General features: G+C 46.5%; 1 protein-coding gene and 1 long non-coding RNA gene across 6 annotated transcripts in view; one reads left to right on the top strand and one right to left on the bottom strand.

Moving 5' to 3' along the window:
• ppcdc (phosphopantothenoylcysteine decarboxylase) overlaps positions 1-3,990 on the bottom strand; it is a 97,286-nt gene extending 93,296 nt beyond the window's left edge. For 3 of the 5 annotated variants that reach the window (XM_078532480.1, XM_078532478.1, XM_078532482.1), the window contains exon 1: positions 3,841-3,990. In XM_078532480.1, coding sequence (XP_078388606.1) covers positions 3,841-3,951 — 111 coding nt within the window. In that variant the 5' untranslated portion in view covers positions 3,952-3,990. The remainder of the gene's footprint in view (positions 1-3,840) is intronic. The other 2 variants (XM_078532479.1, XM_078532481.1) reach the window with 2 other exon arrangements.
• Positions 3,991-4,322: 332 nt separating this feature from the next.
• LOC144670079 (uncharacterized) lies at positions 4,323-14,908 on the top strand. The gene is made up of 2 exons (XR_013573818.1): positions 4,323-4,416; positions 14,601-14,908. It is a non-coding gene; the product is annotated as an uncharacterized LOC144670079 (long non-coding RNA).
• Positions 14,909-18,228: the final 3,320 nt, after the last annotated feature.

Below are 18,228 nucleotides of genomic sequence, written 5' to 3'. Positions count from 1 at the left end.
CAATCTATTCCTCTATTGTTTTCATTATTGCTCTATGGCTACGGGGGTTAACAACAATCAATTTCTAAGAATGTGGCAATCTGATTGGAGTCTGCCTAAGCACATCTTGACTTTGATACTATATGAAGGTAACTTGTTTTGGTACCATCTGGTATTCAAAAGCAATGACAGCAAAGCAGGAGTCAAGGATTTCTAACATTTTTTTGCACGAGAATGAGGTGCTGAAATCAAAAAGACCTCCATTTATGCAATGCTTTTCACAACGTTAGGACGCCCAATGAAGTACTTCTGAAGAGCAATCACTGTCGTAGGAAGTGTAGCAGCCAATTTATACAATATTCTACAGTATGTTCCCAATCCAAAGAGAAAGCAGGCATTATTGGATCTGATTATTGGGAATGAGGTGGGCCAAGTGGATCAAGTGTCAGTAAAGGAACATTTAGGAGTCAGTGATCATTGAATCATAAGGTTTAGGCTGACTATGGAAAAGTACCAGGTGCAATCCAGAGTAAGAATAATCAACTGTGGGATAGCAAAATTCAATGTGGTAAGAATGGATCTGACCCAGATAAATTGGAATCAAACAATGGCAAGACTGTAACTAAATAATGGGCTGCCTTCAAAGAAGAGATAGTTGGGGTACAGTCAAGGTATATTCCTACAAAAAGGAAAGGTAGGCCAAATAAATCCAGAGCTTCCTGGATGATGAAAGAGATAGAGATTAAGTTGAAGCATAAAAAGTGTGCTTATGACGGATGACAGCTGGATAACAGAATTGAGAATCAGGGCAAATAAAGAAGGTGAAGAAGTGAAATGACAAAACAAATAAGCAAAGCAAGGAGAGAGTATGAGAAGAGACTGGCTGCTAACATAAAAGGGAATCTAAATGTCTTCTATAGGCACATAAATAGTATAAGGGTGGTAAAAGGAGGATTGAGCCAAAAAGCCGATTTACACATGGAGGCAGGGGGTATAGCTGAGGTACTAATTGAATACTTTGCATCTGTCTTTACCAAGATGCTGCTGCCCAGGGCATGATGAAAGATAAGGTAGTTCAGACACTTGAAGGGTTTAAAATTGATAAGGAGCGGGTATTGAGTCGGCTGTCTGTAGTTAAGATTGGTGAGGAACCAGGACCGGTTGAGATTCATCCAAGGATATAAAGGGAAGCGAGTAGAAACTGTGGAGACACTGACCATAATATTCCAATCTTAGACGCAGGGATGGTGCCAGAGGAGTGGAGAATTGCAAATGTTACATTCATGTTTAAAAAAGTGTGTAAAGCTAAGCCCAACAAGGACAAGCCAGTCAGTTTAACCTCGATGATGGGAAAGTTCTTAGAAACAATAATTTGGGGCAAAATTAATAGTCACGAGCAAATGCAGGCTAATTAAGGAATAGCAACAAGTTTTGTTACAGGCAAATAGTGTTTAACTAACTTGCTTGAGTATTTTGATGAGGTAACAGAGAGGGTTGATGAGGGAAATGCTGTTGATTGGGCTTCCAAAAGGCATGTGATTAAGTGCCACACAAGAGATTTGTGGGCAAAGTTAGAACTCATGGAATAAAAGGATCAGCAGCAACATGGGCACAAAATTGGCTGAATGACAGGAAACAGTAGCGGTGAATGGTTGCCTTTCAGATGAAGGTTTATGGTGGAAATCCCCACGGTATAGTGTTAGGACCCCTGCTCTTCCTGATGTATATAAATGACTTAGACCTTGGCGTACAGGGCTCAATTTCAAAATTTGCAGATGATGCAGGAGTGTATAGGACTTCGAAAGGACATAGAAAGGTTGGTGCAATGGGCAGGTGAAATTTAATAGAGAGTGTGAAGTGATTAATTTTGATAGGAAGAACAGAGACAATATAAAATACAGGGAACAACTATAGAGGTGGTGCAGGAGCAAAGGGACCTGGGTGCATATGAGCACAAAACATTGAAGGTGCCAGTTCAGGTTGAGAGCATGGTTAATAAAGCATACAGCATCCTGGGCTTTATCAATAGGTGCATACAGTACAAAAGCAAGGAAGTTATGTTAAGCCTGTATAAAACACTGGTTTGGTCTCAACTGGAGTACTGCGTCCAGCTCTGGGCACCACACTTTAGGAGGACGTGAAGGCATTAGAGAGAGTGCAGAAAAGGTTCGAGAGAATGACCCCAGGGATGAGGAATTTCAGTTAGATTGAAAGTTTGGAGGAGTTGCAGCTGTTCTCCCTGGAGAAAAGTAGTCAAGAGGAGATTCAATAGAGGTACTCAAAATAATGAGGGGTCTGGACAGAGGAGATAGGAAAAGGCTGTTTCCATTGATGGAGGGATCCAGAACCAGAGGGCACAGGTTTACGGTAAATGGCAAAAGAAGCAATAAAGACATGAGGAAAATCTTTTTCACGCAGCAAGTGCCTGAGATTGTGGTGGAGGCAGGTTCAACTGAAGCATTCAAAAGGAAATAGGATTATCTGAAAAAGAAAAACAATTGCAGGGTTATAGGGAAAAGGCAGGTCAGTGGTTCTAGGTGGACTGCTCATTCAGAGGGTCAGCACAGACAACAGGCCGAGTGTTCTCTTTCTGTGCTGTAACCATTGTATAATTCTATGAACCTCAAAATCTCTGTCCCTAAGCACTTTATAGCTAATGAAGTACTAACTGTGGATACTGCTGTAATGAAAAACACATGGCAGCTAATTTGTGCAGAGCTAGACCCAGATCATCTGGTTCAATGATGCCGGTTAATATTTTGGCCAGGACACCAGGGATAACGCCCCTACTCTTCATCAAAATAGTGCCGTCGGATATTTCACATCCTCCCAAAGAGATAGCTCTCCCTCAATACTGACTTTCCGACAGTGCGGCACTCTCTCAGTACTGACCCCCTGACAGTGCAGCGCTCCCTCAGTACTGACCCTCTGCCTATGTGGCACTCTCTCTGCACTGACCCTCATACAGCGCGGCACTCTCTCTGCACTGACCCTCCGACAGTGCGGCTCTCCCTCAGCGCTGACCCTCCGACAGTGCGGCTCTCCCTCAGCGCTGTCCCTCCGACAGTGCAGCGCTCCCTCAGCGCTGTCCCTCCGACAGTGCGGCGCTCCCTCAGCGCTGACCCTCCGACAGTGCGGCGCTCCCTCAGCGCTGACCCTCCGACAGTGCGGCGCTCCCTCAGCGCTGACCCTCCGACAGTGAGGCGCTCCCTCAGCGCTGACCCTCCGACAGTGCGGCGCTCCTTCAGCGCTGACCCTCCGACAGTGCGGCGCTCCCTCAGCGCTGACCCTCCGACAGTGCGGCGCTCCCTCAGCGCTGACCCTCCGACAGTGCGGCGCTCCCTCAGCGCTGACCCTCCGACAGTGCGGCGCTCCCTCAGCGCTGACCCTCCGACAGTGCGGCGCTCCCTCAGCGCTGACCCTCCGACAGTGCGGCGCTCCCTCAGCGCTGACCCTCCGACAGTGCGGCGCTCCCTCAGCGCTGACCCTCCGACAGTGCGGCGCTCCCTCAGCGCTGACCCTCCGACAGTGCGGCTCTCCCTCAGCGCTGACCCTCCGATAGTGCGGCGCTCCCTCAGCGCTGACCCTCCGACAGTGCGGCGCTCCCTCAGCGCTGACCCTCCGACAGTGCGGCGCTCCCTCAGCGCTGACCCTCCGACAGTGCGGCGCTCCCTCAGTAATGACCCTCCGACAGTGCGGCGCTCCCTCAGCGCTGACCCTGGGAATATCAGGGATATTTTGTATCCGCGGGGGTGACTTGAACCCGGAAGCTTGTGATTGTGAGGGGAGAGTGAAACCGCCATGTGTGTGTGTGTGTGTGTGCTGGGGAGGTCAATGCAGGAGAGTATGGAAAGCAATCACCTGTGCCAGGCCGCCGATGGCCGCCGCCAGCTCGGGCAGTTTAACGGCCGCCACACTCCCGCTAACCGCCAGCAGCACGCGCCGCATGGCCGCCCTTCTCCATCCATCCATCCCCGCAGGGAGAAGGGGGGGACGATCCGGAGAGCACCCAACTCCCTCACACCGGGTCACCGTCTCCGCACCGCGAGACCCCACCTCCTCCTTAGAGTCCATAATATCACCCCAATCACTTCAGCTTCCCACCACGCTCGGGGTGGGGGGAGGGCTGAGGCTCATTTCCAATGTTTCAGTTAAATCGACTCCCCCCCTACCGCGCGTGGTCCCGCCCGCCTCCTTGGCCTGCTGGGAAATGGTGTTCCCCCAGCGCCGTGGACTACAATATCCAGAATGCACCGCGCGGGCGGGGGGTGAGGTGGAGGGAGAGGAACGGCGCAGGCGTCAGCCTAGAATCACGTGATAGGGCTGCTGGCAGTTCGTCTCCCATTCCCTTGGCTGCCAAAGAGTGGACACGCTGCTACTACAACAACAACAACAACAAAACATGCCGGGAGTGGGGTGGTCCGGAACATTCCGTGGGTACGGGGGAATCTTTCTGCCGCCATCGCTTCTCATGGGTTCGACTGGAGAAGGGCAATGGCGCCTCCTGCTATCCCCACATACACTGCGACTGGTGAAAGGCCTCCATCAAAATGAATGGGGCTGCTGTCTCCATGGGGACGCTTGATTGACCCTGTGGAGAGATAGTGCTTTGCCTCCACCTCACAGGAACAACTCCAGTTATACAGGCTGTGTTATAAAGAGAGAGAGAGAGAGAGAGAGAGATTTAAAATAGAATTAACACCAAGAATGTCTGAATGCACTTGGAGCAGTTGTCCACCTCCTATAAAATGCCACTCTCCACTTTGAGCATTCTTGTCGTGGCTGGAAGTCACGGGCACAGCTGGCAACTTGCATTCGGTGCAGAAATACCCCGCATTGCCACTCCGCAGAGCTGTCATCAGAGAATGTTGAGCTGGGTCAAAGAGGTGGCTTGAAGGGACACCTGAGGGACGTGGCGATATGGTGCAGGTAAGGGAATATGCTCCAGAACAAAAACAGAATTACCTGGAAAAACTCAGCAGGTCTGGCAGCACCGGTGGAGAAGAAAAGAGTCGACGTTTCGAGTCCACTTGACCCTTGAAGGATCATGTGGACTCGAAACGTCGACTCTTTTCTTCTCCACCGATGCTGCCAGACCTGCTGAGTTTTTCCAGGTAATTCTGTTTTTGTTTGGGATTTCCAGCATCCGCAGTAGCTTTTTGTTTTTATATACTCCAGAGGTTAGGCGTGGATTGAGAATTCGTTAACAGACAGGGAACGGAGGCTGGGAGTCAATGGCTCTTCTTCAGAGTGGCAGGCGGTGACTAGTGGGGTACCGCGGGGATCAGTGCTTGGGGCCCCAGCTATTTGCCATATATATGTCAATGACGGAACCAAATGTAATATTTTCAAATTTGCTGACGACACAAAACTAGGTGGGAGTGTGAGTGGTGAGGAGGATGTTAAGAGGCTTCCTGATGATCTAGACAAATTGAGTGAGTGGGCAAATACATAGCAGATGCAGTATACCGTGAATAAGGGTGAAGTTATCCACTTTGGTAGGAAAAACAGAATGGCAGAGTATTATTTAAATGGTGATAGATTGGGAAATGTTGATGTACAAAGGGACCTGGGTGTCCTTGTACACCAGTCACTAAAAGCAAGCATGCAGGTGCAGCAAACAGTTAGGAAGGCAAATGGTATATAAAAGCAGAAAATGCTGGAAAAACTCAGCAGGTCTGGCAGCATCTGTGGAGAGAGAAACAGAGATAACATTTCAAGTCTGTATGACCCTTCTTCAGAACAAAAGAGAAGTAGAAATGTGATGAAATTTATACTGTTACACTATTTATACTGGGGCAGAGCAGGTGAAGCTGGAAAGAAGGCCAGTGGTAGGTGGGGGCTAAGGAGCGATTGAGAAAAATGTCACAGGGCAGAATTCTCCCTTTGGCGAGCGGGGGCGGGGCGTGTGGTGATGTCAGGCGGGCGACCTGATGTCACCGCGCGTCATTTAGATTTTCAGTTCGGTAGGCATGCAGCCGAGTCGGCTGCGCGCCCACCAAACTGTCAAGGGCCTATTGAAAAGTAATTAAAACTGTTAAAGGAGCTGCCCATCCAACCTTAAGGTTGGCAGGGGGGCAGGCGAAGAGCCCAGGCGGCCCTCATATTTTTCATGGAACCTCATCCACGGGCGGGATGAGGTTTCATGAAATATTTAAAAAGTCAATAAAAGTTTTAATAAAAAGTTAATGACATGTCCCAGCTCATGTTTTAAAAGTTTTAAAATCCTTTATTTCAAAGTTTTAAATTTAAACTAATTTCCCTGAGGCACCTCTGTGTCCCAGGGAGATTTCTGCACTCTTTCGCACGCCTGACTCAGGGAATCCACCACCCCGCTGCCCGCACAGGGAGCGCATAGCGCTTCTGGGCGGACGTCACGCTGGGTGGGCCTTAATTGGCCCGCCCACGTAAAATGGAGGCACGCCGATTGGGTTCGCGCCTGCCCCTGCTCAACCCCCCTGATGGGAAGAAATTTCTGGCCATGGACAAAAGGACAAAGGGAGTGTTACTGGTAGTGGTAAGGGCTGATAGTAGCATAAAGGTAAGAAAGACTATAGATGTAGACAGGTTGAGTGACTGTGCAAAAACTTGGCAGATGGAATTTAATGTAGGAAAGTGGGAGGTCATGCACTTTGGTAGGTAAAATCAAAAGGCAGACTATTATTCAAATTGAGAGAGACTCCAAAAAAGTGCAGCACAGAGGGATTTGGGTGTTCTTGTGCATGAAACACAAAAAGTTAGTATGCAGGTGCAGCAAGTAATTAAGAAGGCAAATGGAATTTTGGCCTGTATTGCTAGGGGGTTGGAGTTTAAAAATAGGGAAACCTTGTTACAACTGTACAGGGTGTTGGTGAGGCTGCACCTGGAGTACTGTGTACAGTTTTGGTCATCGTATTTAAGAAAGGATAAAATAGCATTGGAGGCCGTTCAAAAGAGATTCACTAGGCTGATTCTTGGGATGAAGGGGTTGACTTATCAAGAACGGCTAAACAGGTTAGGCCTTTATTCATTAGAGTTTAGAAAAATGAGGGGTGATCTTATTGAAACGTACAAGATTCTGAGGGGGCTTGACAGGATAGATGTTGAAAAGATGTTTCCACTAGTGGTGGAATCTCAATCTAGGGGACATAGGCTAAGAGGAGCTGGCACGAAAGAGGAGTTGAGGCTTGGGGCAGATCAGGCTTGATCTTATTGAATGGCAGGGCAGGCCTGAGGGGCCGAATGGCCAACTCCTTCGCCTATTTCTTATATTCTTATGTAAGTAACAGATGGCCCTTTTGGGGATAGGGGTGGGTGGGCGGTGGTGGTTGGGGAAAACGCATGGAAAAGGGGATAAAAAAAGGATAAAACAGTGAATAAAAATTAAAATAAGTGGATAAAAAATAAAAATAAATTTTAAAAATGGGGTGAAAATAGAGGAGAGAGTTCATGATCTAAAGTTGTTGAACTCAATGTTAAGTCCGGAAGGCTGTAAAGTGCCTAGTCGGAAGATGAGGTGCTGTTCCTCCAGTTTGCGTTGAGCTTCACTGGAACATTGCAGCAGGCCAAGGACGGACATGTGGGCATGAGAGCAGGGTGGGGGTGTTGAAATGGCAAACGACAGGGAGGTCTGGGTCATGCTTGCGGACAGATCGAAGGTGTTCCGCAAAGTGGTCACCCAGTCTGTGTTTGGTCTCCCCAGTGTAGAGGAGACCGCATTGGGAGCAGCGAATGCAGTAGACCAGATTGAAGGAGGTGCAAGTGAGGGGCTGTTTCACCTGAAAAGAGTGTATCGGCCCTTGGAGGGTGAGGAGGGAGGAGGTAAAGGGGCAGGTGTTGCACCTTCTACGATTGCATGGGAAGGTGCCGTGGGAAGTGGATGAGGTGCTGGAGGTGGACCAGGGTGTCCCAGAGGGAACGGTCCCTACAGAATACTGACAGGGGGTGGGGGTGAGGGAAAGGCGTGATTGGTGGTGGCATCATGCTGGAGTTTGCGGAAGATTCATTTTATTCATTGTTCATCTGTCCATTCATCCATCATCAATGGCTTCATTTATTCATTGTTTTATCCCCTTTTAAAATCCATTTTTCCATCCTTTTTCCCCAACCATCGCCCCTCTCCCCCACCCCCAAAAGGGCCATCTGTTACTTGTTCCATGTTGTTCTTTCACAGCGTGCTGACCCTTGTTCTACTATTCACACATTCAGCTTTCTTACCTTTATGCCACTATCAGCACCTCCTTTAATCCTTATCACTACCATTAACATTCCCTTTGTCTTGTGTCCATGGCATCTTTGTCAATCTCTCCTTAGCCCCCATCTATCGCTGATCTTCTATCCAGCTTCACCTGCTCCACCCCCTTAAACAGTATAAATTTCATCACATTTTTACTTCTCTTTAGCTCTGAAAAAGTCATACGGACTCGATATGTTAACTCTGTCTCTCTCTCAGATGCTGTCAGACCTGCTGAGTTTTTCCAGCATTTTCTGCTTTTATTTCAGATTTCCAGCATCCACAATATTTTGCTTTTATCTAAGGCAAATGGTATGTTGGCCTTCATTGCAAGAGGAGTTGAGTACAGAAGCAAGGATGTATTCATGCAGCTACACAGGGCCTTGGTGAGACCACACCTGGAGTAGTGTGTGTAGTTTTGGTCTCCTTACCTAAGAAAGGATATACTTGCCATAGAGGGAGTGCAGTGAAGGTTCACCAGACTGATTCCTGGGATGGCAGGATTGTCGTCTGAGGACAGATTAGACTGACTAGGCCTGTACTCACTGGAGTTCAGAAGAATAAGAGGGGATCTCATTGAAATATATAACATTCTGACAGGGCTGGACAGACTGGATGCAGGGATGATATTTCCTCTGGCTGAGGGGTGAGGGGGGTCTAGAACAAAGGGTCACAATCTCAGGATACGGGGTAGGCCATTTAGGACTGAGATGAGGAGAAACTTCTTCACTCAGGGGGTGGTGAACCTGTGGAATTCTCTACCACAGAAGACTGTGGAAGCCAGGTCACTTAATATTTAAGAAGGAAATAGATTTCTAGATTCGAAAGGCATCAAAAGGTATGGGGAGAGAGCGGGACTATGACGTTGAGATAGAGGATCAGCCATGATCATATTAAATGGAGGAGCAGGCTCAAAGGGCCGAATGACCTACTCCTGCTCCTATTTTTTCTATGAAGACATGGGGCTCCAATGTGTTAGAAATTATGAACATGGGTAGAATATATATATATTGTATGTATATAAAATTTTAGCTTTGAATAAGGTAGAGGATTAGATAATGCTATAAGATTTTTTTAATGGAAATAAGTGGAACAAGTGAAAAGAGCACTCAGTAGAGCGCATACCTCCTTCACACTTTATTAACTCAAAATTAAATTACATTATAACATTGATGCACCTCTAGCTGTTCTTTTGTACTATAAACATGAGGCTTTTCCCTGCCTGGCTGATGATCTGTAACTACAAAGCTGGAAAAAAGAAATCTTTTTATTAAGGACTTCCATCTCACTGAGTAGGCTTCAAGCCAATCCATATCCAACAACGTGCTTTGAAAACTCTGCTCACATTCTGACATCTGTGATAAATTGCACCACAGTAACTGAGACAATCAACAACATTCCAAATAAAAACAACCCACAAAGAAAAGCCAATTTGCCCTACCTCCCAATGTTAATGGATCCCTCAGTACTGCACTGGTTTTGATACTCAAGTCCATGGGTGGGACTTGAATTCTCTGGCTCAGAGGCGGGAGGTGCTATCACTGAGCCATTATGAGGAGGAGCTAAATTATGTAGCAATTACATGAAATCAGGCTTGGGTATGAACAACCGACGGTTGTTAAAGGAATGAAAGACTGAGTAATGTAAAATTCAAGGTACTGGGGAAGCACGTGTTGGACTAGGAGACATTTGTAATAAATGTTGATTTTAGCCCAGTGAACATACTCACACGGAGGATGGCAGACTGGCAACCCAGAAGGAACCAAAAGAGAACATTCAAATAACACAGTTCAGACTCAACATTTTCAAATTTGCAATGAAATCCCTATGGATAAATGATCTCCAAATCTCCCAGTCACAAGGCCAGAATAATTAACTTCAGCTTTGTATTTTGCTCACTTCTTTCCCCCTCTCAACGTTCGCCGGAACATTTCCAGGCGTTTTGTGACATTAGTCTACGAGAACAGTCAGTGATGTTCTCAAATGCTGCCTCCCACCAAATCTCCATCTCATCCACCTGTTCAAGACATAAAACTGGGAAGGCTCAATGTCGCACTTACTTTCGCCTTATTCATCCCCCTCTCCTGAAGTTGCTGACACAGACTGTGGAGTATAGAAGCCAGCCAATCCCCTAGTGGGGAACATTGTGGCGAGGAGGAGGCCATTGAGCCCCTAAGGCCTGCTCTTCCATTCAGTTAAATAATGGCTTATCTACACTGCTACTCCCTTTGCTCTGCCTTTGTTCCTTTGCCCTAACAAAAAAATCTACCGCTCACAGTCTTTGTAAAGCATCTTATTACTGTACGTGGCTTGCTGTCAAATTTTGTTTGATAACACTCTGGTGAACAACAACAACTTGCATTCATATAGCGCATTAAATGCAATAAAATGTGCCAATGCACTTCTCAAGAGTACTGTCAAACTAAATTTGACTCCAGGCCATGTGGAAGATATTAGGTCGGTTGACCAAAAGCTTGGTCAAAGGGGTAGGTATTAAGCAGCATCTTAAAGGAAGGTGGAGAGGCTTAGGGCCCAGAAGGCACGGCCACCAATGATGGAGAGATTGAAATCGAGGATATCCAGGAGGACAGAATTGGAGGAGTACAGAAATTTTGGAGCGTTGTAGGGCTGGAGGAGATATGGCGGTGGGGATGGAGGGGAGGGGTGTGAGGCTAGGGAGGGAGTTGAAAGCATGAAGCTAATGTATATCAGTAAGAACAAGCATGAACAAAATAGGACTTGGTACAAGTTAGGGCTGCAGAGATTTGGATGAGCTCAAGTTTATGAATGGTGGACCATCCGGAGGATGGCCAGAAGAGAACTGGACTGGTCAAGTGTAGATTTTCTGAGCACAATCAAGTGACTCGTCCGTGAAACTGATATGACCACACTCATCAGGCAAAAATAGGAGTAGTTCAACTGTGATAACCTCTATAGTCAAATCATGATGCGGAGACTTAACAGCCAACTTCAAGAGCTTGCCCTGACTTTAATGACAAAATTGCAATATCCCAATATATGTGGCCCTCAGTTCATGCCAACCTGAACTTGGAAAATGACCTTATCACTTAACATTGGTAGAATGGCCACTTGACGAGATGCAGGAGAGTATCTGTGGAACCCCCACACTCCTCCTCCTGCAACAGCTACTGTTGTCAGGAGAGGGGGGCGGGAAAGAAATTTGGGGCAGGGATTTACATTGGGAATAGAGAATATCAGACCTTTAATAAATGGAAGATTAGAAGTGCTTTCCAGTGTTGTCAGGTTTATTTAATCCACCCGACAGTGGAGATAAACATCTCTCCCCACATTGCCTTGTGCCTGTTGCAGATCCACTATGCCTTCTGATCTCTTCCTCTTTCTCTCTCATGTTGAGACTCGCGTTGCCAATTCTGGTTGGACATATTCCTGGTGGGGTCAACACATTTCCTCCTGCTTCCAACCACCCCCGCCCCCACACTCCCGCTATTGGTCGCTACTATACTCATGTCCTTCCCACAGCTAATTGGAAAGAGCATAGAGTCTCCCCATTACCCAGTTGGATGATTCTGGGCTGTCAGTCAAGCAATCTTTTATTTTCCATATTCAGTATGTTTGTGACTAATAAACAAATGTTTAAAGACTTTTGTATATAAAAGACAATTCTTAATTATTACCCATATGATTCTTTTTTTTTTCCTGGCTTGTTTGTAGAAATGCCCTGGAGATTAATCTTCAATTCCTGGAGATTCCAGGGCAGTCCTGGAGGGTTGGCAACCCTGAGGCCAGCTGCTCCCACTTTGGGAACAGGTATCTTCCATACGGATCGGAGGTTTCACCCACTCCCTGACCCATGCCTCTTTTCTCACAGCATCTTCAGTCTCTCAAATCTTCCCAGACCTCTGTCCATATCTCAAGCTTCCTTTCACCCGCCTCACTCACCACGCATAGAAAGAACCCTTTCTGATGTCTTAGACCAGCTTGTATCACTCAAGGACATTGCTTTGTTCTGTCGAGCAGGTCTTTGGTGTCAAACCTGTATCGTCATGTATGGCTGCTGGCCCTTGTGACGTTTACTGCACTATGGCGCCAGCCATTGTGCATCAGCTCAGCATCAGTACTGCAGATTGAAATGCTTCTCTGTTACAACAACAACTGGCACTTATGTAGTGAAATGTCCCATGTTGCCTTCCCAAGAGCTAATCGGGCGAAGTTGACATCGCATGACATTGAGATATTAGGACTGATGATCAAAAGATCAGTCATTTTAAGACTCATCTTAATAAAGGAGAGAGAGAGAGCTGGAGAGGCATTATTCAGGGAGGGAACTTCAGAGCTGGGAGCCAAGATGGCTGAAGGCACAAGCTGCAGTGGAGCAAATGAAGTTGGGGATGTACATAAGGTCAGAATCGGAGGAGTAGATATCTCAGGGAGCTGTAGGGCTGGAGGAGGTTACGGAGATAGGGAGGATGTGATCCTGGAGAGGTTTGAACATGAGGGTGGGAATTTTAAATTCGAGGTGTGGCTGGTCTGGGAGACACACGAGGTCAGTGAGCACAGGAAGGTGATGGATGAATGGGACTTGGTGCAAGTTAGCGTACAGGCAGCATCATTTTTGGATGCCCTGAAGTCGTTGGAGGGTTCAAGATGAGAGGCAAGCCAGAAGATTATTAGAGTAATTGAGTCTAAAAATAAGATCTTCTTGTCTGCAGTTCTCGATGCATCCAAAGCATGTTTGCTACTGGCAGTGCACAACTTGCTCATCAGAGGCACACACATAATCTCAACAAAAACATCATTGTACGGCACCAAATCTTCCCTTCACGTGCAAGCCAAGTTTGGAACGATCGTATTTATAATTGTGCAGCTGGGTGTTTTCCCAAGTTCGATGGAAGTTCACACACCCGCTGTTGCATTCGGTACCATAAGCCTAGAGATATCGCCAAGTGCTGAGTGAGCAGCGGAGAAATAGGCCTCTTGGTCCAACTGCTCCTTGCCTGATAAAAGCAAAATACTGCGGATGCTGGAAATCTGAAACAAAAACAGAAAAAGCTGGAAAAACTCAGCAGGTATAACAGCGACGGAGTTAACGTTTCGAGTCCGTATGACTCTTCTTCAGGGCCTGAAGCAGCTCCATGCCTGTGTTTATGCTCCTCCTGTGCCCCTCTTCATCTCGTCCAATCAGCATAACCTTCTTTATTTTCTCCCTCGCTGCTTATCCAGCTCCCCCCCCCTTAAATGCATTTATGCCAATTCACTTCAACTACTCCCCTGTGGTGGCGAGGTCCATTTGCTGCTCGCAGCAAACCCTGTCAAAACCTCGAAGACCTCTGTCAGCTCAGCCCTCTTGAGTAAAGAACCCCTGACTGCTCAATCTTTCCTGATAGATATCTCTCAGATTTAGTCTCATTCTTGTGAATCAGTTTTGCACCTTCAGCGGAGCCTGCAATGTTTTTTCGTAATATGGAGAGCAGAAATGTGTGCTGCATGCTGAGTATGGTCGAACCAGGATTCTCTACAAACTTGCAACAATAACTTGTATTTATATAGTGCCTTCAACATAATAAAACGGCCCAAGGGCGCTTGAGTCTTATTATGAAACAAAATGTCATGCCCAGGTCTAATAAGGAGATATTTGAGCAGATGATCAAAAACTTGTTCAGGGAGGTAGGTTGTAAGGAGTGTCTTTAAGGAGGAAAATGAGATAGAGAGGCAGAGAGTTATAGGAAGGGACCTCCAGAGCTTAGGGCTCAGACAGCTGAAGGCACAGCCACCAATGGTGGAGTAATTAAAATTGGGGATGTTCAAGAGGCACAGATAGCTCAGAGGGTTGTGGGGCTGGATTACAGAGAGAGGGAGGGACGAGGCTAGAAAGGGATTTGAAAACGAGGATGAGAATTTCAAAATCACGCTGTTTCTTAACTGGGAGCCAATATAAGGCAACGAGCCCAGGGGTGCTGGGGGAAACAAGACTTGGTGTGAGCTGGGACACAGGCAGCAGAGGTTTTTGGATGACCTCAAGTTTCCAGAGGTTAGGAGGTGGGAGACCAGCCAGGAGTGCACTGGAATAGTCAAATCCAGAGGTGACAAAGGCAACAGATGAAGGGTTCAGTCACAAAGGAGCTAAGGGAGGGATGGAGTCAGGTGACGTTACGGAGGTGGAAATCGGCAGTCTAAGTTTTGGTGCGGGTATGTGATCGCAAGTTCATCTTGAGATCAACTATGACACCAAGGGTTGGGAACAGTCTGGCTCAGCCTCAAGACAGCTGCCAGGAAGAGGGATGGAGTCAGTGGCCAAGCAACAGAATTCGGAGTGGGGACCGCAAACAATGGTTTTAGTCTCCCCAATATTTAGTTGGAGAACATTTCTGCTCACCCAGTACTGTTTAACAGAGCATAACACCTCTGCTTTTCAATTCCATCCCTCTAGAAATGAATCCCAAGTGTTTGCAGTTATGAGCCTGCTGCATGGGTCGCCTCATTCAGCACTGGACCTAGAGAATCAAGAATTCCAGCGACACTTGGTGAGACACCAGAAAGGTGCATTTATCCATTGAACCACCAGGGGGAGATGATGGATGTTTAGCTGGAACATTGCCTCTTATTGTCTCTTTTTGTCCAGCAATCTTAAACTCATAAAAAATATCTGAAATTGTTCCCTTTTAAACGGCTAGCAGGATGCAGAAATACTGTAAACATTTAACTGTGCAATGAATTCAGATTAAAATATCATTCACATTTAGTTTCTCTTATTTACCCCATTAAACCCATTCATCATTTTAAATGTCTCAATTAAATTACCCCATAACCTTTTAAAGGTAATAAAACCATGTTTAAGCAACCTATTTTCATATTTTAAGACTTCTAAGTCCTAGCATCTTTTTGGTGAGTCTATTTTGTGCCTCTGCCATGGGCAATATATCCTTCCTGAGGTACTGTACCCAAAACTGAATGCAGCACTCAAGATGTGGTTTGGCCAAGGCTCCGCAGAACTGAAGCATCACCTCCTCACATTTTTATTCCAACTCTCTTGAGATGGAAGCCAACGTTCCATTTGCCCTTGTGCACCTTCTCCAATTCTAGCCTCTTGAGCATCCCCAATTTTAATCGCTCCATGATTGGCTGTGTCTTCAGCTGCCAATGCACTAAACTCTGGAATTCCCTCCCTAAGTTGCTCCCACTCCCTAAATCACACCTCTTTCAAGACGCTCCCTAAAACCTACCTCTTTCATCTGGCCTCAAATTTCCTTAAGTGGCTTGCTGTCCCATTTTGTATGATAATGCCACTGTGAAGTGTCTTGGAAAATATTACTAAAAAAGGTGCTATGTAATTATATGTTGTTGTTTTGATAGCTTGTAATGTGTGTACAAGGACACCAGAATCCCTTTGCTCCTCCACAGCTTCTAGTATCCCACCATTAAGAACATACTCAGAATTGTCTTTCTCAGACTCAAAGTGGACGACCTCACGTTCCAGGAGTAATCATTGGCTGGGTGGAGAATCCTAGGAGCAGTAGAGAGAGGGGGGCTGATGCCAGAAACTAGTTAGTAGAGTGGGAGTATTCAAGGAAAGTTTGCGAGAACTCAGAAGATTGAGGATCTGGGAGAAATAAACTGAAGGTCTATTGGCAGATGGGGAAACGGTTAGGAGCACGGGACCTGGGGGATAAAAGCACTGGAGGACACCAGAATATGGAACCAAAGGATGGAGAAAGGATGGGGTGTGGGTTAGGTGTATCAGAAACCACTGAGGGTGAATGGCTGGCAATAGTCCAGGACAGAACCAGCCCCAATTATGGACCCAGTCCTCATGGGTATCAGCTAGAAACAGAGATGAGACAACTGGAAGAACAAAGGAAGTGAGAGAAGCAAGAGCAACAGTTGCTATAAAGCAGAATTGTCCAAGAATTTTGTCTTCACAGCCTTGCACCATGGAGCCTCAGGAGTCACAGAAAAAAGTTAAACCCACTTTGCTATTAAATTGCATCCAATTCAAGTTGTGGGTGGATTTGATTTAAGACTCAGCCATCCATGAAGGCATTGGTCTTTTCCAAACCTCCAGGCCCACACACTTCAATTAGGGCAATCCGGCAGATGAGTGAAAATTGGACCAAGTTCCATTGTTTTTGAGGATTGGCATTTGGATATTTCTGCTGCAGTGGGTATTGCCTAGAGGGCTGTAAAGGTGCATTTAAATGGGCATGGGGGACAGGCAGCATGATTGAAGTTGGGCACTGGGAGTAGTCAGAGGTAAGCACAACTCGATTTAATCCAGCAAAGTTCGAAATCCTAGGAATCCTCAATTCAGAACATCTTGTCAGAGCTCTTTCCCCTCACCCTGCAGCTAACTCTGCCCAATCCCCAAACCCAAATAATAATACAGTCCTGGTTATTGGTTTTATTCATAACTGATTGAGCTATCATTGGTCATGTAATTTACATTTCTAGAAGGTTCGAGGCTTAAGCAGCAAGAGCTGAAATGCTCGGAGCAGTCTACCTAGCTGTCGATCCTAAAAATTCCTCAAAGTTGCAAACAGATGTATGGGAGCAGCAGTCAGTTTAGTTCGAGAGTCTGCGGCTAACAGCAATGGATGTGGGAACATACATCATTCAGGTATGCAAAACTTGAGTCAAGCAGCTGCAAGGAACTTGAACACAGAGGTAAAACACCTGACACTATTGTGCTGGATACTGTTTCATGTATCTGCAATGTGGTTTATCTTACGCAGAGGGAAGTAGCCTGACTCAGTGTAAATAAATCAGTTTGGAGTAACCACCTATGTACAATGTATACAACGAAGTACGCACATCTCCCCTGAGTACTGCCTGCTTGGTCTGCTGTACAGAGTCCCTAGCACATAATGATGACATCAGCAGTCATGCCATAGCCTACGTCACTCATTACCATAATCATTCTATGAACCCATTACACTAGAGATACAACATTTCTCTCTTGCCACAACATCGTTCCCCTGGCCCCGCCACCACTACCACTCACCCAAACCATGGTACCACTCTCAGTCTTCTTTTGTATGGCTGGGCACAGAGCAACAACTACAATTTTACATCAAGGTGGTCAAGCCAGGATATTGTGTCAGGGGTGGCAGTGTGTATCGCGGTAATGCCGCCTTTGTATTTATGAGTCGAATCATTACTTGTTCCATGGTCTGTTCTGGGTGGCCACAGTTGCACACAGGCAAGTTTTTAATTTTCTATTTATGCATCAGGTATCCGCATGGTTTGTATGGATACAGTTTAGGGACGTCCATGGGCTTCGTGGGAGGTTGAAATCAGGGGCCTTCTGTATCAGATTTTTCACGAGGTGTTCGTTCATGACTTCTTGTGAGGGCTGTTCATTTTTCCAAGCTTCATCAGGGTTGAAATCACATTGCCTGAGGTTGTGTGCATGGGTCCAAAAAAGCTTATTTGACTTCAAGCAGAAGGTCCTGGTGGATGGGGAGGGGTTTGTTTTCCTCGGTTCGTTGATTCATGGAGGATTGTGGCGGATTGGGGGGTGTGGGCGATGTGTTCCAGCACGGGTAGCTGGGTTATTGGGGTTGACTTGAGGGTTCCAGTGATGCATTTCATTCAGTGTTCAGTTAACGTCAGCCAGTTGAGTGAGGCTACTTCTGGTCCATTCCAGTGCACAGTACTCAGCTACGGACTACATGAGGGCCATTGCTGAAGTCCGTAGTACTGGTGCTGAGGCTCCCCAGCAGGTGTTGCCAGTTTCTGGATCAAGTTGACCCTTGACTTCATCTTGGTGGCTACCTTCTTCAGGTGGTCGTGGAAGGTTAGGGTGCAGTCTGGCTTCAATCTGAAGTAAGTCGGACTGGGGTCAGGTCATACAAGGTTGCTGCAGAAGGTTACATTCAAGGTGCATTTAGCATTCACACTCAGTATGTTGGAGGATGTGCTGTTGACAATGACAGGAATATTGTACTATTCATCATGAATGGATTACTCTGCTCCGACATTACACGAGTGCGTGTGTGTATACGTTTCAATGTCAGAAAGCACAACTGTTCTGCAATCTACAAATAAATCAGTTTCTGATT

This window comes from Cetorhinus maximus, chromosome 30 (genome assembly GCF_964194155.1).
Source record: "Cetorhinus maximus chromosome 30, sCetMax3.hap1.1, whole genome shotgun sequence".
Lineage (NCBI taxonomy): Eukaryota > Metazoa > Chordata > Chondrichthyes > Lamniformes > Cetorhinidae > Cetorhinus > Cetorhinus maximus.
Note: the sequence above shows the minus strand (reverse complement) of the source record. Positions and strands in the feature narration are given on the sequence as shown.